The sequence below is a fragment of the Protopterus annectens genome, chromosome 13.part0 (genome assembly GCF_019279795.1).
Source record: "Protopterus annectens isolate FY-2018-M chromosome 13.part0, PAN1.0, whole genome shotgun sequence".
NCBI lineage: Eukaryota > Metazoa > Chordata > Ceratodontiformes > Protopteridae > Protopterus > Protopterus annectens.
Window position 1 is genome coordinate 415,080,566 of NC_056747.1, and position 27,950 is coordinate 415,108,515.

The 27,950-nt window shown below is 42.8% G+C and overlaps 1 protein-coding gene across 2 annotated transcripts in view; it reads right to left on the bottom strand.

Moving 5' to 3' along the window:
• Positions 1-6,253: 6,253 nt before the first annotated feature.
• The window catches only part of UHRF1 (ubiquitin like with PHD and ring finger domains 1), a 565,933-nt gene continuing 544,236 nt past the window's right edge, over positions 6,254-27,950 (bottom strand). For both annotated transcript variants that reach the window (XM_044054049.1, XM_044054048.1), the window contains exon 17: positions 6,254-7,572. In XM_044054049.1, coding sequence (XP_043909984.1) covers positions 7,426-7,572 — 147 coding nt within the window. In that variant the 3' untranslated portion in view covers positions 6,254-7,425. The remainder of the gene's footprint in view (positions 7,573-27,950) is intronic.

Below are 27,950 nucleotides of genomic sequence, written 5' to 3' on the forward strand. Positions count from 1 at the left end.
GTGAAACTGGCAATTCAGAGCCCTCATAGCAAGAGTGGAAGAAGTATAGACTTTCTTGCCCCATCTATCCAAGGCCCTAGCCTCCTTGTCTGCAGGAACCGGATTCTTAACAGAAGCCTTAACACCTTTAGGCCCATGGCTAAGTTTCTGGGTCTGCCCTAGGACTCTTAAAAAGATACTTATGAGCTTCAGGCACCCTGTAATACCTATCCGGCTTAACAGGAGCAGGAGGCAAAGAATCAGGATTAAGAGAAGCTTCCATAAAAACATCTTCCACTACACCCAAAACAGGAGGTATAGCCAAAGGCCTATGCTGGGGTAACAGAAATTCCCTAAGCCTTTTTCTGGAATCAGAGAAGTCCTGACCTTCCCACTTAAAATGCTCCCTCATGGAATGAAGAGTTTCTGAAAAAGAAAAATCCTCAGGAGGAGTAGCAGAAGGAGTAGAATCATCCACATCAGAATCAGAATAAGGAGAGTACTCCTGCAAGTCTTCAGTCAAGACTCAAACATCTGAAGCCTGCTCAAAACCCCCCAGCTCAGGTTCCACCCTGGGCCTCTTATCAGGAGGGGGCATAGAACCCCTGATCAAAGTAATCAAATCTTCTGCCATTTTAAGCATATGCTTCTTGGGCACAGTACCTGAAGAGCTAGGGGTAACACTAACTGAAGCTAAACCTGGCCTGCCCCTGGGGGAAGCCTTTGAAACAGAAGGAGAGGGCCTAGCCACCTTAGGAAGTGAGGGGAGTACAGTAACATGAAAAGCCCCCTCAGCCTGACTAGTCTCCTGAGAGGCCACATCTTGTAATAACAAGGTCTCCCCTGGGAACACAAAGAAACCTCCGGTGGAGCCACCGTTCCACCGACACCTCTAAAGAACCAGCGTCCTGGTACAGACGGTTCTTCTAGCCTAGGCTTAACTGCCTTGTCCTTGCGCTTCTTTGAAGAAGCGCGCGGAGCATCCGACGGCATTTTATAGTTACACCGCTTCCCAAAGACTAACCTCGCACAATCCAACCTTCTCTTTATAGTGCGTTTATTAAATCTAGCACAAGAGCAACAGCCAACAACGTCGTGCTCAGGCCCTAAGCAAGGACTACACAAAGTATGATAATCTTTATGCGGTATCTGTTTCCCACAAGAAATGCAATTAACTTTTTCTGACATCCGGTAAATGACTGAGGCAAGAAAAAAGTAAAATATTCCCCAACGGGGTACTTAGCCAACGTTGAACTCTGTCTGAAACTTCTAAATCGAAAAATCTCAGAACGCCAACCGGCACTTGCAACACTGCTTCTGCATCGGACCATGCGGCAAAAAAGACTGAGGATATGACGCCGGTCATGCGCATTTGTACCCTGACTTTCTGACGTCAGTCAAATGCGCCCTGACCGACGTCAGCCTTATACTTTGATATTCGGGCCGACCGAGGACAGCGGACTACCCAAGTGTAAGGACTGCAGCAATGTGAGATGAAGAACATCAGTCCACACCAGAAATACACAACAGGTACTCTCCCAGATGACCTTAGCGACCACTTACTTACATATATTATCAGGCATAAATCAAGTTTTACCATCCCTACTTTAGTCGGAACACCTAGTTGCAAAAAATTCTTTGACACCAATCTGTTTCAAAATGAACTTAGGAAAATAAACTGGACACCTCTTAGTTCTCTCCCTATAGATGAAGCTGTTAGTCACTTTAATAATACTTTTCTGACCATACTCTAACACCATGCCCCAATGCGTACTAGAAGGATTAAGTCTATAACAGCCCAATGGCTCACTAACGATACTAGGAAACTTATCCACAGTATAAATAAAATCTGGGCAAAATGGCGAAATATTAAAAATATAACAGACTATCTAGCATACAGACAACAAAAAAACACCACAAAAAAAGCTATCCTACAAGACAAAAATAATTTTTATACTAAACTACAACAATCATCCCTTCATCAACCTCAAAAGTTTTGGACAGCTATTAATATGCTAACCTCCCCTGGCAAAGTCACTACACCAAATCCACTAGGCTCTACCCCTGACTGCCCATTACAAACTGCCAATGCCTTTAACACTTTCTTTACCTCGGCTATACTTAAGCTAGCAAACCAACAAAGCCCTGATATCTCCAAACTACCATCCTCCACCCCTACCCCACCCACTTTCCACCTCAAATCAATACCTACCTCTTATATCTCATCCTTGCTACAGAAATTAAAACAGTCTACCCCCTCAGCTGACAAACTACCTGCTGAATACCTTCAACTAAGTGCAAAAGCCATTGCCTACCCCATCTCCATACTTATTAATAGGACCTTAAAAGAAGGTGTGGTTCCCTCTATCTGGAAAATTTCACATATTATCCCTCTCTTTAAAGGGGGTGACTCTGGAATATTCCAACTTCCGCCCCATAGCATTGCTATCTCCTCTTGCAAAAATAATGGAGAAATGTATCCACAAGCAGGTACTAAATCACTTATTAGACCATAATCTCCTAGCTAACTGTCAACATGGTTTTCGGCCTTTCCATAGTACCACCACAGCTTTACTATCCTTCGACTCAATCAACACTAACGGTAACAAAAATCTTCTTTCTTCAGCATTCTTTGTTGACCTGTCCAAAGCAGCATTTGACATGGTCAATCATCATCTGCTCCTCCATCACTTAAAAGCTCTCTCTTGACAACCCTGCAATAGTTCTCTGTAGGGGCCTGCAACTTGAAAGTAGCGGGTATCAGGGGCTGTGAAAGCACCAGAGTACCGACGAACCGGCGACTGGCTTAGGAGAAGCTTCATCGGTTTTGGACCTCGGTCTGTCCTTTTCTTTGCGTTTTGTCTCTACACCGGTAGTCTGCTATCAGACGACATTTCAGGGTAGTTAAATCAGTTTTCAAAATATTTTGAGGCAAAAATATACAGACACAGTGTGTTGGTTAAATATAGCACAAAACCGACAGCCAGGCACGTTGTGATCAGGGCCTAGGCAAGGAATATGGTATAAATGAAAATCCTTGAGGTATTTGCTTCCCACAAGTAATGCAATGGAGCAAGAAAAAAAAAGTTTCCCCAATGGGGTACTTGGCTTTAGTGAAGACTTCGGTTCTGAAATTCGAACTCGAAAATTCCAGGAGTCGGCCAACCGGCACTTGCAAACTACTTCTGCTTTGGGCACCGCACGGCAAGAAAGAATAAAGAAAATGGTGTTGGCTGCTTGATTTATACCCTTGACATCATGGAAGAGGAGACCGCAACTGACACAGGACCCAAGATTTGGGAATTCAGACCGACTGAAGGCAACCTGCCACCAGATTACCCAAATGTAATGACTGCAACAGTGAAACACGAACAACATCTACCGGGTATGAGCTTAAGGTCAGTTGCTTATATTCATGTGGGAGGTCACTTGAAACTGCATACAGAGAATCTTTGTATGTCCAGAGTTTAGCTGTTGAAAAGTGCTTTATCTAATTTAAGCAAAGTCGTCTCAAGCTAGTTTACCCAGCAGATGCAGATTGCTGCAGACAGTTAACTGGCATTGTAAGCCAAATACAATTGGTTCTGTGCTATACCTAGGCAACTAAGTGGACTTGAGTGTGTCCTTTTGGACTCAAATACATTCCTTTTTGATAAAGGGATTTGTAGATCAATCCAGCAATTGTACTGCCATTTCCATTTTGCCTACCAACAGCGTTGAATTTTGACATGCATTCAGCTATTATATGGATGTTAGCTTGTATGCACACAAGAGAATTATGTTTAGACCGCTTTATACATTTCTTGCTTTTAAGGGTGTTGGTGGGAACAAGGCTGTGACTTGTGCACTAAATTAAGTGACATGACATATTGAGCTGAGATCATGGAGTTTCTTGTCATGTGTAGATGCAGGCTGCTTACCTCAGGTTACATACATTTGTGATTTTGAGATTGCACCTTTACTCTGAATATGACGCACTGTTCTGGCAGCAAAGGTGTGTGTGTGGGATTGTTTCCAGTATCCACAGAACATAAAGTGCAATGTGTGGTTCTGTCGCCTTTATATTCCAGTAATTCCGCCCTTCAAATATTAAACAACTTTTTTTCTGCCTGCTTCAGAGAGTGCAAGCTTTGAATATTTTTTCCGGATGAGGGTGCTCTTCTGCTTAAGTACTTTGAAGAGTACTGGTTTGGACAGTGCCATCACATGTACCAGATCTGTTCCTGTTGGGTGACACCACTATTCCCTCCTTCACTGTGGAGCACTTCTCTGAAGGACTAAGGTGCTTACTCTGTAGTCAGATCACTGATCTCAGAGCAGTGATGGTTAGGATTTTCTATGAGCAAAACACAGTGGAGATTTCCTTTGCTTATTACAGTCAAGACATGGTGCTAACCCCCCCCCCCCCAAGTACTATTGTGAAAAAAAGGTTTTACGCAATCTTGCAGATGAAGCCAACTATGCCTTCATTGCTTTCTTGTATCCTGTAACTATCTTTGAAAATGTGAGCGCCTCCTATTGCTACTGTTTCAATGATGTTAATTCATATTTAGGTTTGCAGTTTTCATTTGATGTTTTGAAGAAATGCCATGCTTTGTTTTACAGGAGGAGGACGTACTGGTAAACATTTTTAACTGCTTATTTTTCTCCACTGTGCATTTTAGTGGAAAATAAAAAAAGTACGTTCACTGTGGAGTAGTAGTATGGTACCAGGTGCTCTGTTGCTTAATCATGTTTATCCCGATTTTACTTCATTACATATTTTAAGTGAATTTTGTAGCCATTCAGTAAGCTGTGCACTGGATTTGAACTCATTTAATAATTTGATCATGCACACAAGCTAAACAAATATATAGTCACACACGACACCTTTTACACACAAAGCCCATTATGCAGGTCAAAGGCCCTAGCAGTTGAGAAAGGAAGCTGGGACTTGGAATAACCATGAATAAATTTGCAGAACAACCTTTCACTTTACCACCAACACAAAGTTTGACTGGAAAACAAAAAATTATCTAGCACCCATGGGTAAGTTCCTATTTACCCTCCAATACTTTGACGGGTGTGTCTTTTTACCCAAGGTAGCTTTTTGGCACAGGTTCCTTTTCCAGGGTGGACTGTCATTTCATGAACTTCATCAAGTCCTGTGGCAGCATAACTAGGTCCTGTGGACAAACCTGGGTAGAGGTGCACAGGGTCTTTGGAAAGCATTGCTTAGGGCCATCTTGAGGGTGGACAAAACCCTCCAGCAACCTCTACCCAGGTCCTGGGCAATATCTCCAGAACTAAACTAGATATCTAGTCTAATTTCAAAGGTAAAATTCTGAAACTACAATCACTGCTGTTTTCTACTTGAAACCCCCTACATGAGATTTCCTCTCTAAGTTGTAACCATGAAAAGTTTACAACCTGAAGGTTGCTCAAGCAGCCCAATAAAGATCCTGCATGTCACTTGCGGACAAGATGGAGCTCTACACAGCAGGAATCACAAAGGCAAAAACATTAAAATTCAAGGGAAAAAAGGAACCACAAACCAGAAATGGTACAACTGTCATAGTTGCAAAGATAGGCTCCTCAGATCCAGTTAGAACTTTCCTAAAAGGAATATTAGATATACAGAGTAAAAACGGTCCTACTAAATATTCCAGACTCGAAAGATTACTGAAAATGGACAACGAGATTACTCTGAAGACTGAAAAGCTGCGTTTACTGAGAAAGCTTTTGAATATGTACAAAAACACTATGTAAAAAATCTACATGCTTAGCACAGATTAGCTTAAAATTATTACTGTAATGCAATGCATACTGCTTTCCTCTCCTCTAATCACTGTGCGGATATACCAAAAAAAACAAAACAAAAAAAAAAACAAACAAACAAACAAACAAAAAAAAAAAAAAAAATGAAAAATTTCCCCCCAAAGTAAAACATTGAATAGAAATTCACCAAACCCAAATCTTGCTAGCAAATAAAGCATTTATAAAGAAAATTTGAGCTCACAAGACACCCCCAATATATTCCCCCTTAAACACACAAAACCACTTTCCACATACTACCATTTGAGGCAGTGCAACTGTCAGTCAAAATAAAATTCTGATGCATTTTTATTTCCTTTTCTAAATTTGAACTTTTGTTTTATGACTTTACAAGCATGATTCAGCAAGTCATATGCCACCACACTCGTTTCAACAGCAATTCTTCCACAAGTAGCCTGCCAAAGTGATTTGAAATTAAACGCAGAAAGAAACTAATCTACATTAAAGCTAACACTGCAAATGATGTAAAAAAACTCAACCTTATAAAGGCAGGTATTTAATTGAGAATATCAAAAAAGTCTTCTCAAATTTCTTTAAGATCCACATAAAATTCATGTGTTACATTACCATACTAAACACAGAAAAGAATATACAAGAATGTACATTTGTTCCAGTCTGATCAGCAGTAAAGTGTGAATATCAAGTTTCTGTTACACTGAGGTAAATTCAACTGCACCCTTTGGTTGTGTATCAACATTAAATCAATATACAAAATAACTGTTAAATGCTCTTCTGGCCTCATTTACAGCAAGCATTACAAATAGGATATAAAACCTTGTTACAAATAATTTCAGAAATTGCAGTCCTGCAATTGATAAATCTAATAATTCAAACAATATGAATCAAAACATTACTAAAGTTCTTGCTTCAGAACAAAAATGCATAAAAACTTGCAAAATCCATGCTAAAAATGCCTGTTTAACAAAATTTTGGAAAATGCAAGACATGTCACCCCAAACTGATGGAATTTCGCAGTTTCTATCATTTCAGTGCTAAAATGTGGTTATGAGCCACAATCCCAAGAGATCACATGGCATTAAATAGCTCCAATCATTCAAATCAATTAGAAGTATTAAAAAAAAGCAATGTCTGGCTAAACTTTCTCCAGTCCCTATCAAGAAGGTAAGCCTTTTGAGGTAGTTGGATGTTTCCTCTCAAGTACTTGAATGCTTACCAAAGTTTTAAGCAGCAGCCCTCAGACTTCATTGGCATTTTCCAATGTAGTGGTTAATGGAAGAACAGCTTTTAAGCCTGGAGTATGATGCGTTATGTATTTAATAGTCAAGCTGCCTAGTGCAGATCTAAACTAAAATGAAAACAGAAAAACTGATGCCAAGCCCACAGGCTACAAATCTAACTTGTTTCACTGAACAAAGAGCATGCACTTTTAATTACAGTAACAATAAATGCTGCAGTTTTATTAGCTCATGGGCCATAACTATGGGCCACAAATCCACGAAGTATTGGAAGACCTTTCACATTAATGTCCCAAGTTTTACCATGTGAAAAAATTCAGTCGAGACCACCACATTTGGAGAAAGCCACTTGCCAAACAAAACCAATTTTTCAAGAAAGAATAAGGTCCCTGGAATAAACTGGAGAATTTGGCCAGGCAGACATGAAAAGGAAGCATTATCGTCCATTGCCATAACCTGGAAAGAACTGATTGAGAAGTTTCTGCAGTGGTTTATTAATTTGCATATTGTAATTTTTACCCAAATCATGTCGACATGCTGGACAGGAATACACATCTGCTTTGAATGACCTTTCCAAGCAAGCCTGCAAAAAATAAAGACTAATGAGATATGACTTTATACTTTCAAGTCACACATTAGTAATACACAGACAGATCACTACTACATGATTCTCTAATTAGTTGGCAAATCCATTCTACAAAGCAGTACCATTACAGAAAAGGCATTCCAATAACATGGAACAGGAATCACAAAAAAGCCAGGCATTCAAGAAAAACGGTTGAATATTCAAAAACAGGAAGACTGTTACAGGAATTACAGTGAAGTACTGCTGTGCAGGCAACTAATGGCAGATGCAGAGTGTGGTTATTACTGTGATCACCAGTGAAGGGAACTCCACCACAGGCTAAAGGTCAGACATCTGGCTCAGCTTCCAGAGCTGCGCACCTTTTACACAAGTGGTGTCCACCTGTGCCAGGCTTGGTTCTTTCTTGCCTCCCTTTTAACTCATTGACTCCAAAGGAGCTCATGAAGTTTGCACTAACTTCCAATGGATGGAGCCTAAGCCTTTTGGCAGAATCAAATTATGGGCTACTCATTATATTCGTCAGAATCAAATTATGGGTTACCCATTATATTCTCAAAAGCAGACAATGTTCAGTCAGACACTGTCAACACGAGAATAGTGAAAGTGCAGAACGTCAAACGGGTAAACCGAAATCTCTGTAAGGGGATATTTCCGTTTACTTCAATGTAGTGCGGTGTCGGAGTTGGTATATTTAAGTAGCGGGGGGTGTGGGGGTGCAGGGGGGCTTGCCCCCATGTCTACACCCTTTAGATTTTTTTTAATGTATTTTTTTTTTCTGAACATTCGAACTTTTAATGGTTTGATCATTAAAGGTCGACCTTTAGTGATTCGAACTATTAAACTTTTGATGTTCTAATACAGACCCCAAATTATGTCCTTATATTTCAAACAAAAAGTTCACATCTCTGGAACCATAGGGATTATGGAAATTTTGTCAACTTAATCTCAGCAACCACTCAAAATGCTGCTGGCACTACGTGCGTAACTTATTCATAAGAAAAAAAAAAAAAGAAAAAAAAGAACAGAGGCTCCCTGTGTGGGAGCGGCTGCTACACATCCCATCAGGAAAGTGCATCTGTCTTTCATCAGAAAATTAGAGGAAAGAAATGAAGTTATATTAAGCTACAATGCAGGGAAACTGTTAGAAACTGGATCTAAACTGTTAGGAATTAGATCTAAAAATCTCAGTGCTGCTTGTTTAATCAGCTGTTTACAGAGAGGCCTGCAAGGCCTAACATACTACAGGTACTCCTACAGCTGGGAGTTTTGCTGGATCATGGATAGGAATTTAAACATCAGGCTGATCATATATGTTCAGGGCTCCTGGCAGACACTTAAAGAAAAGATGCAGCAGATTGAGAACGAGAGGCACCAGAGCAGGAATTTCAGCCACATTAAAATTTAACTCTCACATGCCTGCACTACCTTCCATTCTGCTAGCAAATGTACGCTCACTTGAAATCAAGATGGATTACATAAGACTAGAACTCTTCACAAAACAAGGCAATTAACAGCAATTTGTTTTTACTAAAACACGGCTTAATCCTAATATCAGTGAAAGCATAATAAATGTAGAGGGGATGACATTATTCAGAGTAGACCGGATTCACTCAGTGGCAAGTTTCGAGGAAGGGGAGTGTGCATATATGTAAACAGCTGGTGTAGTAACTGAAGTGGTCAACTCTCTACTCAGAGAACACTGAATTTCTGTCCTTAAAATGGAGACCCTTCTACTTGCCTAGAGAGTTCAATGGAGTATGGGGTCCATATCAGATGAACGCTTAAAATGTCAAGTACGACATACTTGACAGCTTTTAAGCGAAAGTTCATCTAAGCAAAACCCCATAATGTCTAAACAGAGTTTCGAAAAGTTAGTTGGCCAGCTGTCAGGAAGCCAACAGCTGACAACTAAAATGTACCGTACACCATTAACCTCCTCCCCAAAAAACAAACAAAAAAATCAAACAAAATAAAGCGGGGGCTATGCCCCCCCACCTCCAACATGGGGGGTCTGTGCCCCCCACCCCCTACTTAAATATACCAACTCAGATCGCACCACAGTGGTGAGTTGAACACAGGGCGAACAAGACCAGACCACAGTGGAGGACTAAGAATGGCTAGACAAGGTGAACATTCCAACGTCAGCCGTTGGCTTCCTGATGGCTGGTCAACTATAACTTTTTGAAACTCCTTGTTTTGACATTCTTAGATTTTGCTTAGATGACATTTGCTTAAAAGCTGTCTAGCATGTCGTACTCGACATTTTAAGTGTTCGTTCAGCTAACAGGGAACCGGAGTACGTAGTCTACATTCCACCAAATGCAAACATCAATGAAGCGCTGTCTACTCTATCAGTCTAAGTGATGTTCAAAACAGTAACCCAGAGTTTGCAATAGTAATTGCAGGAGACTAACCAGGCAAACTTAAAGACAGTATTACCCCATTACCACCATGTGGACTTCACCACGAGAGGGGTAAATACACTGGATAAGGTATATACCAACATTAAATATCACAGCCTCAAGCATACTAGCGACTCTGGACACACTGCAGTTTGCATACAGGACGAAGCATAGTACAGTGGGGATGCCATCTCCCTAGCAGTCCATGAAACTTTGACCCACTTGGAAGGCAAGAACTGCTACACAAGACTAAATATTCATAGACTTCAATTCTGCCTTCAATATTGTCATCTCTCAGTCTGATAATGAAACTACTACAGTTGGGCATCAGCTCCCACTTATGCAATTAGATTCTAAGTTCCCTCATGGAAAGGCTTCAAATAATGTGTGGGCGACAGTTCTGAAAGCATAGCCCTGAATACAGGAGTACCACTGAGGTGCGTCTTAAATCCTGTTCTATTCACCTTGCTGACATGCGACTGTGGCCAGATAGGAGTCCAATAAAATCATCAAAATCGCGGATGACACCACAGTTATAGGTCTGGTCAGAGCAGAGTGGAGACTGCCTACAGAAACGAGATCGAAAAGTACAGTTGTGTACCTACCATAAATGTGGATGTTAGAGTGTATTCACGGTTGCAGTCATTACACTTGGGTTATCTTGCTGGCAGGCTACCCGCAGTCGGCCTGAATTCCAAAGTCCTGGTCCGGCGTCAATTGCTGTCGCCTCTTCCCTGACGTCAGTGCGCCAGGGGTATACAAGATGCAGCAGACACCATTTTCTTCAGTTTTTTTGCCCCAGATGTCAGGTGCCCCCAAAAGGGTAGGCTATAAACATTGCTTATAAAAAGCATACACTAAAATAAACAATACCTTCATCTACAAGCAAATACACCACATAGGTTGTATAGAATAGAGAAGTATAGACAAGTCCCAGCAAAGAAAGGGGGATGGTGGGTGGGTAACCTGGACTGCAACAGTGAATACACTAACATCTACATTTTATGGTAGGTACACAACTGTACTATGTTCGTGTTTCACTGTTGCAGTCATTACACTTGGGTAGAAACTCAAAGCTGAGGTTGGGCGGCTGGGTCTAAATAGAATCAGGAGTGGCTATGAGGCCCTGCAGGACTGCAGTGGCAAAGCCTGCTCTGGATTCAGAGTAAAGAGGTAAGTGGTAGTGCTTGGTAAAAGTGTGCACTGAACTCCAAGTTGCAGCCTCCAAAATTTCCTTGGTTGGCACTCCTCTGAGAAAGGCTGCTGATGTGGCTGCTGCCCTGGTCGAATGTGGCCTAATGTTCTTAGGCACTGATTTGCTATGCTGTGCATAGCAGAAACGAATGCAGTGTCCTATCCATTTTGAAATAGTCTACTTTCAGATAGCCTTTCCTTGTGTTCCTGCAGCATATGCCACAAAGTTACTCAGTCTTCCTGAAAGCTTTAGTTTTGTCCAAGTAGAAGCTTAGCTGCCTGTGTATGTCCAAAGAATGCAGAAGTCTCTTCCCTTTATTCTGGGGATTTGGATAAGAAGTAGGCAAATGAATGGTTTGGTTAAGAGCCACACTGGATACTACCTTAGGCATAAATGTTGGGTTTGTCCTTGGAGAAATACTGTCCACATGGAAAATGATAAAAGGTTCCACTGCCATTAATGCCTGTAACTCTGAGACTTCTTGCTGAAGTTATTGCTAGGAGCAGAGTTGTTTTCCAGAAGAATTTTCTCTCAGCTGTATTGGCTGGCTCAAAAGGAGGCAGTGTGAGCTTTTCCAAGATGTTGAGGTCCCATGTAGGTATCTGTGCTCTCCTTGGGGGTCTTATGTTTTTGGCCCCTCTGAGGTACTGCCTTAGCAGTGGATGTGAAAAAATTGGTGGTTCTGTATTGTAATTAGCTGAAATGGCAGAGGCATGGATCTTAATTGATGAGGATAGGCCTTTGTCCAGCATCTCAGTTAGGTATTGTAAAATCTGAGGAATATTTGGAACAAGCGGTTCAATTCCTTGTGCCTGATTACAAGCACAGAATCTCTTCCATTTTTCTGCATAAGATTTTCTGGTGCTGGGCCTCCTGGCTTCCAAAATGACATCCATAACTGCTTTAGAGAGAGAGGTGTGTTCTGAGTGGTTATATTATTTGCCATGCAGCCAGATTTAAGGTTCTGAGTTGGCTGTGCAGGATCAGATTGTTTTGTTGGGTCAGAAGATGAGGAATTTGAGGCAAAGTCCAGGCTGGGCCTTGAGACAAGCCCTTTAGTATTGGGGACCTCACAGTAAGACGTTGTCCTGTTAGATTCTCGGCTAAAGCGTCTTCTGTGTGGAGACATGCGTGAATGAACATAACTTCGTTGAAGGTTGTGCATCAGGCCTGGCAAGTCGGTACATAAAAATCTACTGCCAATCATTAACGGACCAGCGTTCAGCTGTGGCGACACCTAACCGGGAAAAGCCGAAAGATACAACCAGTGCTGGCATGGCCAGTCTGGGGCAATCAATCATTTTTGGCTTCTCTTGTCTGACCTTTAGGAGTACCTTGGGGAGGAGAAGCGGTGGAGGAAAGGCAGAAACTGTCAGGGGTTTCCAGCTGAATGATAGAGCATCCACCTTCCATGCTTGTGTGTGATAAGTCCTTGTGCAGAATCTCTGCAGTTGGCAGTTGTGAGGGGAGGCAAAAAGATCTATGTCTAGGCATCCCCATTTCCTTATGCTGAAGACTTGTGGATCTAGTTTCCACTTGTGAGGGTCCATAAGGTTTTTGCTTAGTTCATCTGCCAGAGTATTTGTCTTTCCTGGCAGGAATTGTGCCTGCAGATGTACTTGACAGGTCAATGTTGTGTTCCATAAAGTCATGGCTTGCCTGCAGAAGGGGTAGGAATGTGTGCCCCCTTGCTTGCTTATGTACCACATGACACTGGCATTGTCGGTCTTTAGCAATAGTTGTCCTGGATGGAGTAGATCCTTGAAGGCTGTCAGGGCATTCTGTACAGCTAGCATCTCTGATTGATATGAAGATGCATTTGGCTCGCGGGCCACGTGCCCCGAATACATTTTCCCGCCATGTGCCCCCCAGGCATAATCCGAAGCATCTGTTAGTGTCTGCCTGGCTGTGGGTAAAGTAAATGACTGTCCCTTGCTGTGGTGACAGGCCAGTGCCCACCATCGAAACTCTTGTTGCAGGCAGGGAATGAGAGTAATTGTTTCCAGGCTGTGGCAATGTTGAGTCCAAACACTTTTTAGATACCATTGTCGCTTCCTCATATGCAGTCTTACATATGGAATTAGCAGGATACCATGAAGCCCAAAGCCTGCAGAATCTTTCTTGCAGGTAACTGGGTCTTTGTTGCCATCATTCAAAAGTAACGAGTCAGTTGCCTTTGTCTGGCGTGAGATAAGCCATCTGGGCAGTTGTATTTAAGCTTGCACCCAGGAATATCTTGAGAAGGCACTAGTTTTTATTTCTTTTCGTTTACTGTGTACCCTAGGCAAATTAATAATCTTTTTACAAACATCAGATGCTTTAGTAGAATGTTCTTGCTCTCTGCTTGAATAAGGCAGTCGTCCAAGTAGGGATATATCTGAATTCCTCTTTGCCTGCAAAATGCAATTACTGGTGCCAGGCATTTTGTGAAGACCCTGGGCGCAGTAGATAAGCCAAAGGGCAGTGCAGAGAATTGGTAGTGCATTGAGCCAGCTATGAATGAGGTATCTTCTGCAAGATTGTCCGATTGGGACATGCAGGTATGGCTCTGAGGTCCAAAGTAACGAGTCAAGCCTTCTTGCCCAGCATGGGTAGAAGTTGCTGCAGTGTCAACATTTTGACTTTTGGAACGTCCAGGAAGGTATTTAGAGTAGACAGGTCCAGTATTGGTCTCCAGGCTTTGTCGTTTCTGGGTACCAAGAAAAGTCTTAAGTAAAATCCTTGCCCCTGCTCTTGCTGTGGTACTCTGAATAACCCTCATGTCCATGAGAGAAGAAATGTGCTTTTCTGCCTCTGCCCAGTGATTGTGTGGCAGGTCTGGCATACCTTTTGCCCTTGGGAGGGTGTGAAAGTGGAACCTGTAACCCTGAGAAACAATATTCAGTACCCATTTGTCCTGGGTGATCATGTGCCAATTGTGAGAAAAGTGCTAGTTTTTCCCCTAAGGGTGCTGCCAAAAAGTAAGTGCTTGGCATTGGTAGTGGGAAGTCATTGGGACTGTTTCCTATATGGTTGTGATTTGTCTTCACCTTTGGAGGCTGAAGCACCCCATTGCTTAGGCCTGTATGAGCCTCGGGGCTGAGATCTGGCTCTTTGTGGCCCGACACTGGAAAGGACCAATTTTTAGAAGGCCAGTTCCTGCTAAATCTGGGTGGCTGAACCTGCAAGAAATCCTTTACTGTCTGCATCGATTTTGCTTTATCCTCCATTTTCTTTAACACCTCTTCTGCCTTAACACCAAAGTATCATGCTGTAATGGAGCATCCAGTAATTTTGCTTTAACATGATCAGGCAGACTGTTCCTTTAACCAAGCATGCCTTTGAATGAGAGCCTGTAACTGTGGCCCTGCAAGAAACCTCTAGTGAATCAAAACCACGTTGCAAAGTATCCTTTCCCACTTTTTCAGCTGCATGCAATAAATCCTGCATTTCCTTGTTTTCAGGACATTGAGTTTGTCAGCATTTTCTGTTTTAGCAGTGACATTAGGTATTGCCGATATTTAAGCATGTGAAACTGGCAGTTTAAAGCCCTTACAGCTGAAGTAGCAGAGATGTAAACTTTTCCCCCCCATCTGTCCAGTGCTCTAGAATCATTATCAGAGGGAACAGGGTTTTTTTTTGCAGTGGAAGCCTTAACCCCTTTGGGACCCTGAGATACAGTTTTGGGATCAGCAGCTGGGTTTTTATAAAGAAATTTGAGAGTCTGGAACCCTGTAGTACCTACTGGGGCTTAACTGGTGCAGGGGGTTAAGAATCAGGAGACAGACGGGACTCCGAAAAGACATCTACAATGTCTAGTACAGGAGGAATAGCAAGAGGTCTGTGTTGAGGTAATAAAAGAAAGTCTCCGAGCCTTTTCTTGGATTCTGAATAATCCTGGCTCTCCCAGTGGAAATGCTCATGGTGTGCAGGGTTTCCCCAAAAGAGTAATCCTCAGGAGGAGAAGCTGAAGGGATAGATCCTTCAGCATCAGAGTCCTCATAGGGAGGAAGAGAATATCCCTGTTCTGAAGAGGAATCAGAAGAAATAGAAACCTGATCAGAGGAATCATAGTCAGTGTCTTGCCTAGGGCTGTTATCAGGAGGGGGATGGGAACCCCTGATCAAAGTAATTAGGTCCTCGGCCATTTTAAGCATCTGTTTCTTAGGCATGGATGACTGTCCAGGAGAATGCTGTACTTGTTTCTTTGACTTTAAAAGGTGTTTTAGACTTTGCCTTGGCTGCTGAAGAGGTCTTTATAGTAAGCTGTGTAGGTCTGAAAACACTCTCTGAAGCCGATGCCTGCTCAGCGGCTCCGGACCCATCTGAGGGAATAGTTTCCACAGGCCCTTGAGTTTCCAGAAGCCTAGTTATCTCCCACGTGGGAGTTGGAGGCGGCCTGTGGCTCTGAGGTAGCGGGCGTCAGGGGCTGCAAAAGCGCCACACAGAACCGGCGACTGGCCTAGAAGAGGCTTCATTGGTGTTGGACCTCGGATGCCTGTCCTTTTCTTTATCCTTGCGTTTATGAACTCTGGTAATCTGTTCTTCCGACGGCATTATATAGTTAAACCTTCAGCCAAAGTAATGTAAAGCAAAATCGAACCAACGCTTTAGTGCATTGGTTAAATCTAGCACAAAACAGACAACTAGCAACGTCGTGGTCAGGGCCTAGGCAAGGAATACAGTAAGAATGAAAATCCTTATGAGGTATTTGCCTCCCACAAGAAATAAAATTGTTAACTTTTACTGACATAGGTCTGGAGCAAGAAAAAGTTTCCCCAACGGGGTACTTAGCTTTATCGAAGACTTTGGATCTGAAATTCAATTTCGAAAATATCAGGAGTCTGCCGACCAGCACTTGCAAACTGCTTTTGCTTCGGGCACCGCATGGCAAGAAAGACTGAAGAAAATGGCATTGGCTGCATCTTATATACCCCTGGCACACTGACGTCAGGGAAGAGGAGACAGCAACCGACACTGGACCAGGACTTTGGAATTCAGGCCGACTGCGGGTAGCCTGCCAACTGGATAACACAAGTGTAATGACTGCAACAGTGAAACACTATGAACATCATCTGTTGGGCTAGTGTGACAACAACTTTGCACTGAATGTCAGCAATACTAAGGAACGGATTGTGGATTTCAGGTCTCAAGAACCACACCAACCTCTAGAAATTAAAGGGAAGACTGTAGAAAGGGTCAAAAAGTACATTTCTGGGAGTACGTATCACTGAAGACCTACCCTGGTCAGTCCATGCATCTTACACAGTCAAAAAAGCTCAGCAACGTTTGCAATTCCTAAGGAAACTGAGGAAGGCAAAACTATTGAAGAAAATTCTCCAAACTTTTTACAGGAGTACCATCGAAAGCATCCTTACCAATATCATCACTGTCTGGTATGGGGACTACACCACCTCCAATCGCAAGGCTCTTAGGTGAGTTGTAAGGGCAGCACAGAAAGTCATTGGTTCCTCTCTTGCATCTCTGGAAGACCTACATGAATCACTCTGCATCAGTACAGCCAGAAAGATATCCAATGATCCTTCGCATCCTGCAAACTATCCTCAGGCAGGAGATAGACCTATCGACTGTAAGACTTCGACTTTTTTTCTCCCTCTCCGACTACTGAACTCTTGTGAAAAACGAGCTAGGAGACAGTCAATGCATTCTTCCCCTCCTACCACAGTTATGCTATTTAGCAGACTGTACAGATACTTACATATTCAGGCTTGTTGCACTATAAGTAACCTTTTTCATGTGCAATAACTAACTGATGTGTACTTAATGTTGGTTCACACCTTACTGTAAAAGACTCTAAGTGCAATATTCATGCTGACCTTTCCATATGCTGCTTAGTTCTTATGTTGTAGTAATATCATGCACGTTACTCAATTCTATTTATATGCAAAGTGTGTGGTCACTATATTATATTTTTACTTTTATGTTATTTTATTCTTCTCTGTATGTATGTTTTTGCACTGGGAACTAAGTATCACAATTTTGTTCAGCTACACTACACTGCGTATTCCTGAATGACATTCCTCGACTGACAATTCATCTAGCTGAAAGCTTTCATACGAGGCCAAGATGTTCTGTTACTTGGTTTAGATATTTAGAAAAATGTTAAAATTATGTCTATATAAAATATCAAAAAACAGCAGCAAATCTCTCCACCTGCACTAGACAGAGAAAATATTAATGCACTTGAGTTTGCCATTATGCAAGCTTTAAGATGAAATTTTAAAATCTAGTATATAGCATGGTTTTGGAATTCTTGACGCAAATATGAACAAGCAATATTTGACGCCTACAGGCATCAGCAAGGATTAACTGCAGATGCACCTGGAGGTGTCCATCAGATGTAAATAGTTAAGCCAGTGCTAGCCTAGACTCCAGTTCTTGGCACCTGAAAGAACGAAGGAAAAAAGTCAGTCAAATGCAAATCCTGGCCTTCTTGGGTGATGGGCACAAGAAGTGAGGGACAAAGAAAAGTACAAGCAACAGTGAAAAAACGTATCCATCTCAGCCAAGAAAGGGAGTGGAGGAAGAGGGAAACAGGACCACGACAACACTTATCCAACATTATCCTAGTAAATTGTCTACACAGCTCTATAATGTTCTTACTGTGCATCATCGCCATAGTCAAGAGACTCCTGAAGCTGTTGCACTGAAGGTCCTGTGCAAGTGCCATTTCATTTATGCAGTAAATGGTCAAGGGAAGACTTTCTTTGTGGCCACTCCATTTGGAGAAGCCAACGTAAGGCACTTTGCACTTTCAGATCCACAATTCTCTGATCCATCTATTAGTAATAACTGCTATTATTCCAAGAAATTAACATTATTCCATGAAATATACTCCACAGTAGCTTACAAGGTGCAAAGGTATTTTTTAATAAAAAAGTTTAAGACCTGTGGAGAACACACCAGTTTCTCCAGAAGCCCAACTGCAGTACTCTTTCAAAAATAAATTCCCAAAAAGTAAATTGTTAAAAGTGGTTCTAGAAGGTCAGCTGAAATGACTTAAGGATACATTTAGAACAAAGCACATGAAAAATATCTGTCAAAGTTAAGACAAAATGCTTGGTAGACTGAAGACGTCTTAGGCTGAAAGCCACTTTGCACCAAAGTGAAGCCCTAGCCACTTGTCCAGGTGGGATTTGTTATGTCTTTTGCCCCCTTAACCCAATATATTCCTTTACTTATCCTTTGCTGACAGGGTAAGTCCCACTAGACTGATTTGTGCCAACTACAGGAAATTTGACTTGGTTACTGAGGAACTTATCCCTACTCTTCTTGCTGCATTCTGTTTACTGGCACAGTGGTGACCACTAGATGTACAGTGGAAAAGCAAAAAGTGAGTTTTTAGAGGAGTATGAAAAGACCAATTAAATGCTAGAGGCAAAGGTGGAGGTGGGGGTGGGGGTGGAATCCTCAAGTGGAATAGTTCTTTCAGAAGCTAGAGAATGCAGGTATTAGTAAATATGTATTGCAAAAATGAGACATCTGATGATTATGATGAAAGTACCCGCTTCTAAGATTCAGACTGTTACAATACAAAGTGATTGCAGAAAATTAGCTTGTATTCAGTTCAGCCACTCAAACCACATGAGGGTTGTGGGTTTCTTTGGCAGATTCAGTAGATAGATTTTTGTTCTCTGCAGCAACAGGACAATTTATTAATTACAAGTCAAATGGAAGGGGGGGGGGGTATATACAAACTAAGAGGGAATCTGATATGTTAAAATAAAAAATGAAGGAGCCAGACTAATCCCAAGCTATGACCAACAAAAAAAATTCTTATAAATACTATGCATGTGATTTGTATTGCCTCTTTATAGCTTCAGAATTATAATGCAGGACTTTTCATTCGCCTTGGTAAAAGATTTTATGATTTTAAAATCTGAATAGTTATTTAATGGAATTTAGCACCATGCAATAAACTGCTATCCCTGGAACCAATGTGTATTTTTCAAGCAAAGTAGCAATTCAGAAAGTTTTTCTGCAGTTTAGGACTGATTTAACAACTGAAAAAGATATTTACAGTGTTTGAGATTAAAAGTGTTAAAATGAAGGACTTCTGCAATACCTGGACTGAGGGCCAGGAATAAAAAATGATGTTACAAACGGAAAGGAAAACAATGCGTCACACGTGCCTAGTATTTGTTAAAGTAATGGAACTAGGAGTTGTAAAATATTTGGGTAAATAAAAATAACGTTTCTTATTTAATATCTGTACATACAAAGATGTTAACATTAGACTAAATTGAAGATTAGAAAAGAACTACTTAGCTTGGTCTGCCAGGGAGTTTCTGGTTAGGAGGGACACAGGTGGTCTGTAGTGGAGTACATGCCCCAAAAAATCACAACATGCAAAAAGAGAAAGCTTCTCCTTCCTTAACATATCATGTTACCGGAGGATTGTCAAAAGTATGTTTCAGGCACCCATTTTTCATAATAAAGAATTAGTGGTGTAAAAATCTTACCATAACCATAGAGGTCTTCCTCTTCCATGTTGCAGCATTCGTAACCTTTGAGATTCCCTGCCTAGGTGACCTGAATGTCTGGCCAGTATACAAAGACTTTTGCTACTGCATGGTACGTGTAACATTGCACAAAGCAAGGCAGCCAACGTAAGCCATAAAGGTGATATCGGCACATACCATTCCTCGGAAATGAATGCCCCAGTCAGAACACCAGCCCAAGGATGAGGTATATAACGTCATCCAGCAAAATAAAAGTACCACGGGGGTAAAAGGGTGGGACAGAATACTACAACATGGAAGAGGACATCTACAGTTATAGAAAGATTTTACACAACTATTCTATGCCCTTCTATTGCTGTGTTGCAGTATTCATAACCTTTGAGAGAGTACCAAACCTCAACAGAAGGGAAAGGGAGGATGGAGCCAGGGAGGTTTCTATGAACTCATGCAGGATTGCCCTAGCAAATCCTGCTCTGGACCTGGAGATACTGTCCAGTTTGCAATGTTTTATGAAGGCATGGACAAGACCATTTGGCCACTTCCAAAATAGATGCAGTGTCCAGACCTTTGAAGAAAGCCCCTGAAGAGGCTACAGTCCTAGTGGAGTCAGCCTTTACACTGGTAGAATGTCTTCCCATGGGAAACAAACTTATGAAATCACCTTAGAAATCCAAGTAGAAATAGTTTGTTTGAAGACAGGTTTTCCCAGCACCCTGGGATGGAAGGAAACAAACAATTGTTCATATTACCTAAAAGGCTTGGTTTGTCATTGCCTGTGCACATCCAAAAAATTAAGGACCCTTTCATTAGGGTTTTTAGGGTTAGTAATAAAAAGGTGGGCAGATGAATGCAACGGTTTAGGGACAAGTCATTAACCACCTCTGGCATGAAGGAAGGGTTAGCACGAAGAGATACCATGTCCTTGTGGAAAATGTGGAAGGGTCGGCAGGCCATAAGGACTTGGAGTTCAGAAACTCTTCTGGCAGAAGTGATTGTTAATAAACAGGTTTGTTTTCCCTGTGCAAAATTTTAAGGAAGCAGATGTTGCAGGCTCAAAAGGAGCCTGAGCAAGCTTTTCCAGGACAAAATTTAAATCTCATTGAGGAGTGACAGATTTCCTGGAAGGTCTAATGTGAAGGATGCCTTTGAGGAAGAGCTTAACTTCTAACCTAGACGCTGAGAGGAGATGAAGGCAGACATGCTGAAATGGCTGATAGATGGGCTTTAACAGAAGAGTATGCCAAGCCAGCCTTAAACAGCTCACACAAATAGGAAAGAACCAATAGAATGTCCACGGAAAATGGATCAAGGTCTTTCTTTAGACACCAGATGGAGAACCTCTTCCATGCGGATAAACAGGATTTCCTAGTGTTGGGTTTCCTGGTGTCCAGCAGGACTAGAAACAGGTCCTTGGAAAGAGATCAAAAGCCTATCAACCAGAGTTAAATTCAGGGAGGAAATAAGTGGATAGATAAGCGATCCCTTATCTTGTGTGAGACGGATCCACCCTGTAAGGTAACTTGTGAGGATTGCCCTTGGGTAAAAGCAGAACAGGGAACCAATAGCGTCTTAGCCAAAAGGGAGTAACCATCAATATTTCTGGCTTGTCCTGCTGTATTTGCAGTAGGATCTTCTGAATGAGTGGGAAGGGGGGCAATGCATAAAGAAACGTCACCTTCCATGAGAAGGATAGGATTATCCAACTTCCATACCAGTGTCCGCATTCCAAACCAGAGGGCCTGAAACTCTGGCACAAAACTTTGGAAGTTGTCCGTTCATGGGACAGGCAAATAGATCTATTTGAGTACCCCACCCGTGCAGAATGTCCAGAAACGCAACCCTGTAAAGCATCCATTCGTGGGCTTTTGTCATGGACCTGCTGAGTGCGTATGCCAGCATATTGAGCTAAAGGATATAAACTGCTTGCAATGAAAACTTCATTTGAGAGGCAACCCCCCAGGCTAGAAGGGCCAACCTGCAAAGCAGGTATGAATTGGTGCCTCCATGTTTGTTCACATACCAAAACTATAATGTTGCCTGTGAATAACTTCAGGGGTCGTGAGAGTAGAGGAGTGAAAGGCTTGAAGATCCAAGATCAAAGCCCTCATTTCCTTTACATTGATATGTTGCTTCCTGATTAAGGAAGACCAAAGGCCCTGGACTTTTAAGCGACTCAGTTGCTCCCAACCCCATGTATGAGGCATCTGTGTAGAGTTCCTGAACTGGGGTTGGCTGTTGAAATGGAAGGCCTGGGTTCAGCTGAATCTGTTGAACCCACCATTGTATTTCTCTTTATGCATGGGAGAATAGGGAGTACAAATTCCAGAAGATGCTGGCTCCAAAGTGTTCTTAGATACCACTGGATTTCCCGCATGTGGAGTCTGGTTTGGGGTAGCACAGGAATGAGTGATGTCATGAACCCTAGTATACAAGTACTCCCTGGCAGACAGTAAGGTTAAGGGAAGTAGTTTGTGGAAGTAGCAGAAGAGTTTCCACTTTTTGAGGAGGGAAGGCGGCTATCAACCGGTCTGGTCTTTAGTCTGCATCCTAGGAAAATGTGATCCTGGAAAGGATGGAGAGAAGACTTGCTAGAGTTTATGGTGAACCCAAAGCCTTGCAGCAGGACAACACAGTGAAGACTAGGTTTTCCTTTAGAGTATCTGGGTGGACTGATTGTAATAGCAGGTCATCCAGACAAGGACAGACAAGTACTCCTTGGAGCCTGGAGAAGGCAATGACAGGAGCTAATCATTTTGTGAATACCCTTGGTGTCGCAGAGTCCAAAGGGCAAAGGACAGAACTGAAAATGTGAGGAAGCAACAGAAAAACACAACAGTAGTGTAAAATATTACCATAGATGTCCTTCTCTTCCATGTTGCAGTACTCTAGGTGTGGGATTTCCTGCCTTCAGGTGACTCGTATGCTGGCTTCAATACAAAAGCTTCAGCTTGTCTGTTGCAGTGTGCATGGGACGTCACAAGTAGGGCCTAAATGTGACGTCTGCACACACAATCCTCAGAACTTGAAGGCCAGCAGGCAGAGAATAAGGCCCATCAGGAGGGATGCCAGTTGTGTACAGGTGTGGCTTGGAGTCCTACTGTAATGTAGGTAGTACAGGTAAGGAATAAGACTGGGGGGGACGGGACAACTGTTGGGTAGAAAGGGATATTGCAACATGGTTATGGTAATATTTTACAACTATTCTATGTCCTCCTATTCTTATGTTGCAGTATTCTAGGTATGGGAGCGTACCACACCTTAAGAGGATGAGAGGGTGGAGGCAGATGAAGAGGGTTCTACAAGACCCTGGAGGATTGCCCTGGCGAATCCTGTCCTAGCTCTGGAAACTTGGCCCAATTTGTAATGCTTGGTAAAGGTGTGGCCCAGGTGGCCACTTCCAAAACGGATGCAGTGTCTAGGCCTTCCATGAAGGCCCTTCAGGTGGCCACAGCTCTAGTGGAATGGGCCTCGATTCCCCTTGGGGGTTCCTTTCCATGGAGGGAGTAGCAGAAGCAAATAGTTTTCCTGATCCAGCATGCAATGGCTTGCTTGGAGACTGCCTTGCCCAGGGCTCTGGGGTGGAAGGAGAGAGCTGGTTAGTCTGATGGCCTTGGTCTTGTCCAGGTAAAATCTAAGTCGTTTGTGCACACCCAGGGAGTGCAGTATCCTCTTCCCTTTGTTAGTGGGGGAGGGGAAAAGGTGGACAGATAATGGATTGGTTGAGATATCATTGACCACCTTGGGCATAAAGGAGAGGTTGGTTCGCAGGGACACCCTGTCTTTGTGAAAGGCAGTGTAGGGGGGACAGGCCATTAAAGCCTGCAATTCTGACACTCTTCTGGCTGAAGTGATAGCCACCAGCAGGACCTCCTTCCATGTACACATCTGTAAGGAGACAGGCCCGATAGGTTCAAAGGGATGTTGGGTTAATTTCTCTAAGATGTAGTTAAGGTCCCAAGGCGGAGGGATAGGTTTCCTAGGTGGTCTCATGTGCTAGACCCCTTTAAAGGAAGAACTTTACATCCAACCTGGCCAGCAAGGGGAGTTTCAGGGTCAGTCAGGCTGATATGGCCGAGAGGTGTACTTTTATAGAAAAATAAGAAAGGTCACTTTTTATCAATCGACACAATAGTTTAGAACCAGGGGAACCTCCACAGAGCTAGGGTCCCTTTCACTTTTGTAAACACCATTTTGCAAGTCTTTCCCACTTAGCCAGGTAAGATTTTCTGGTGGTAGGTTTCCTTGCCTCCCTTAGGACTGAAAGCACATCCTCTGAGTAGTGGTGTCTGAAAGGGATCAAAAATGTATCACCTACAGAGTCAAAGACGACATCTCTGTATGTGTGGGTGTAGGAGAGTTCCTTTGTCTTGTGACAATAGGGGCTAGTTTGTGAAGTAGGGGGAACCAGTGCTGCCTTGGCCAGTAGGGAGTTAAAGATTTTTGGTTTGTCGTCCTGAATTTTCAGGACGACTTTCTGAATCAGTGGGAATCGGAGGAAAGCATAAAGGAACTTCACCTCCCAAGAGATGCTTTCAGCATCTCTTGGGAGGTGGAGTGGGTTTTTGAGCAGAAGTTCTGCAGTTGCCTGTTCTGGGGGGAGGCAAACAGCCCACCAGTGGGGTGCTCCACAAATAAACCTGTGTCTACGACCACCTACCTGTTCAGCATCCATTTGTGCTGAGGCGAGGAGGTCCTGCTCAAGAGATCTGCTTGGTGGTTGTCCTGTAGGGGAATGCAGACAGCCTCTCGTCTCAACTTAGTCCTGGAGGTGAAGTCCCATATCAGCAGGGAAAGCCTGCACAGCTGATAGGCCTTTGTTCCTCCCTTGAGGTACAGCACCATGGTGTTGTTGGTGACAATATGGAGCACCCCTGGAACCAGAAGGGGGGGGGAGGGGGGGGTCTTGAGTTAAGAAATCTTCTGTCACTTCCCTGATATTGATGTTTGGCCTGAAGAGAGGCATGCTATTTTTCTTGAATCATGTAAGAGGCCAGAGTTGCTCCCCAACCTGAATCTGAGGCATCTGTAGGCATAACTTGGGTTGGGGTGGGGGCTGTAGTGGGAGCCCTGTGTTCAATTGCACTTGCTGGATCCATCAGCTGATTTCTGTTTTCAGACAGGGAATGAGGGGGATGGCCTGCTCTACAGGATGTAGGTGCTGGGAACCAGGTGTTCTTCAGGAACCACTGCAGCTTGCACATTCTTGCTAGTGGTAGCATGGGGATGGTTGCTGCCATTAAACCCAAGAGACGTAGAAAATGCCCTGCAGTCACCTTTTGGGATAATAGAACTTCCTGGAAGTGGGAAGTTAAAGACAAAACCTTGCCCAGTGGTAGAAAGGTCTTCATTGTGTCTGTTCTGATTATGCAGCCAAGGAAAACTTTGTCCTGGCTTGAGATCAGAGTATTTGGGGAGGTTGATGGTGAATCCTAGGTTCTGCACAAGGGACATGGCGAAATGTAGTTGCTTTAATAAATCATCCCTGGACTCTGCCAAAATCAGATGTCCAGATAAAGGTAAATCTGTATCCCCAGAGTTCTGCAGAAGGCAATGGCTGGGGCTAGGCACTGGCCCCAGGGTCTTTACAAAGGGCAAGAAAGTAAAATGGAAATGAGAGGAAGGCCCAGAGAAACGCAGGAACTGTCTGTGGGAATTCCTGATGGGTATGTGCAAGTAGGCTTCCTTTAGGTACAGGGTGACCATGAAGGCCTTGGCTGGAATGAGAGGAAGCAGGGTGGGGGAAGAGAGCATTTTGAAAAGAGGGTACCTGAAGATGTAGGTTTAGAAAGGACAGATCTAAGATGGGTCTCCAGGGGCCATCTTTCTTGGGGACCAGAAAAGACTGGAGTAAAACCCCCTTTTCCTTCCTGTCTTGGGGGGACAGGTTCTATGGTGCCTAACTAAGAAGATCTACCATAACTTGTGACATAGATGGGCCGTTTTTTTGGGGAGGAGAGGGATGTTTCTTCTGGGTGGGTTCCCTTTCCAGGATAGGAAGTACCCTTTTTGGATAATGTTTAAGACCCACTGGTCTGAAGTGATGGCTTGCCAAAGGGGGAAGACAGTGGGAAAGGCGGGCTGAGAGGAGGAGGTGGGCAAGGCAGTCATGCATTACTGGGGCCTCCTCTGTTCTGAAAGGGCTGTCTGGGTTGCTGTAGTGGAGCAAAGGATCTAGTCTTACAAAGGTGGCCTTTGCAGTTCCTATAATACTTTGGTATGGGCAATACCAGCAGGTGCTTAATGTCCTGGAGTTTTGCTTTTGTCTTGTAGATTTTTAAAAAGGTCAGCAGATTGTTTTCCATAAAGCACATTGCGGTCCAAAGGGGCGTCCAAGATTTTAGTCTTGAAATCCTCGGGGAGGTTCTGGAGTCAGAACTGGCAGACCTAGTAGATGCTTCTGCAGCATCGTAGCTGCATCTGATGGAATCCCTGGCTACCTGTTGGGGCAAGTAAAGTTTGAATGAGATGTCAGTCGTGCTGCGACTGTCAGGCAAGGAGGCCAGCATGGAGGAGGCTAGAGAGACCAAGTCTAATGCATACTTGGTCATGTGGGTCTGAACTTATGGCTCTGAAAGCCAGAGTAAAAATGTATACCTCCTTCCCCATCCTCTCCATGTACTTACTGTCTGTCAGTGGGTAGTAGGGAGGCAGAGGGCTGCAGTCTAGAAACTAAGAATTTGTGGTCCTCTGGTACTTTATAGACATGGTCAGGATGCTTAGGGGCCAGAGGCTGGGAATCAGGGGCCTTAGAGGCAGAGTTGAAGGCATCAAAGCAAGCAGGCAGAACAGATGGAACTGCTGAAGGGGAGGGTGATTCCACTTGCAGCAGTTCAAAGTACCTTTTTTGGGTGTCAGTCATTTGGGAAGTATCGCATTTAAAGTAATCCATCTTGGTGATGGTCTCACCCAAAGTAATGTCCTCAGGGGGAGAGCCCCCCCCCCGCCCCCATAGAGTCCTTATCCAGACAGTAATATTCCTGGGGGAGGCAATCTGGGAAACATGACAAAAAGATGTGAAAGAAGAGTCATGTTCTTCCCTGACTTGAAGTGTCATGGATGGGAAGGAAGAAGCAGAGACACGCCTAGGGCTCAGAAGAGGCAGGGTGGAGGTGGCTGAGGCTGAAGGCTTAAGGGCCATAAAAGCCTGCAAATCTGGTACGTTTAGTTTTCTACTAAAACAGCGTATCAATAAAAATAAAACAAAACCAGATGTGTTCCGAACCAGCCAGTAACTGAAGAACTCAGGAACAAAACTCCAAAAACCAAAATCGCGAAATGCAATCCAAAAAGAAAACACTTTAAGCTCAATCAAACAGGCTTTTCGTCGGAACCAACCAGACTTCATCAGAATAAACAGTTTCAAATTTAAAGTTTAATCACATGATTTAAATACCAACTTTAAAATCACATGGTTCCTATATAAAACAGAACCTCTGACCTTCATGCTTACGCTGAAACACTTTAAAATCCATGAGTAATGAAAATAAAATACAACTTTCACCTGGCATCTGAGCAGATTAAAACCGGTATACTATATTATCCAAACAGCTTTGAAATACTTTAAACAGAGGATCGCATAGTGGTAATACTAATATAACAAATGACACTGTTTGCGGACCCCCTCTCTACCAATGCACGAACCATCATAGTCGTGCAAATAGAAAGGAAAATTCCGTTCATGTCAACAAAATAAAATTAGATAATGAATTTAAAAATGAAAATAAATTAACCTGGTTTCACCTAGTATCTAACCAGATTTTTAAACCTTATGATAAACTGATCCAAATACAACTTTAACAAGTTTTAGAACGGGGTCTCATCATGATATGCGTGCTCCCGTGACAAATAAACCGTAGCTATTATAAAACTCCTGCTGCGATGTATAGTGGCATACTTTATACGTAGAAAATAAAAACTCAACTATATGCACACCCCTGACTGACGGCTATCCACATTACAATATTTACGGACCCCTATACAACAATATCCAGGTGTGTATAATTATATAAAATATGTGAAAATATGATAAATGTTAAATATTAATTTTCAATGTTGAACATACAAATAAAATTTCCAAACAATGAGTTTAGACCCAAGCACAAAGGGTATGCAAGATGACAACCCAAAATGTATTACATAAAATGACATTATGTAGCTATCCTACCTTTGCATATAATTCATTTTGTGTACTAAATGAAAGTTAAATAAAAATGAAGATATACATAAAATACAAGATAAAAATGAATAGCCTATATAAACACCTGCATTAACACTACTCACTCACTGCTAGTGGTACACTAACATCTACATTTATGG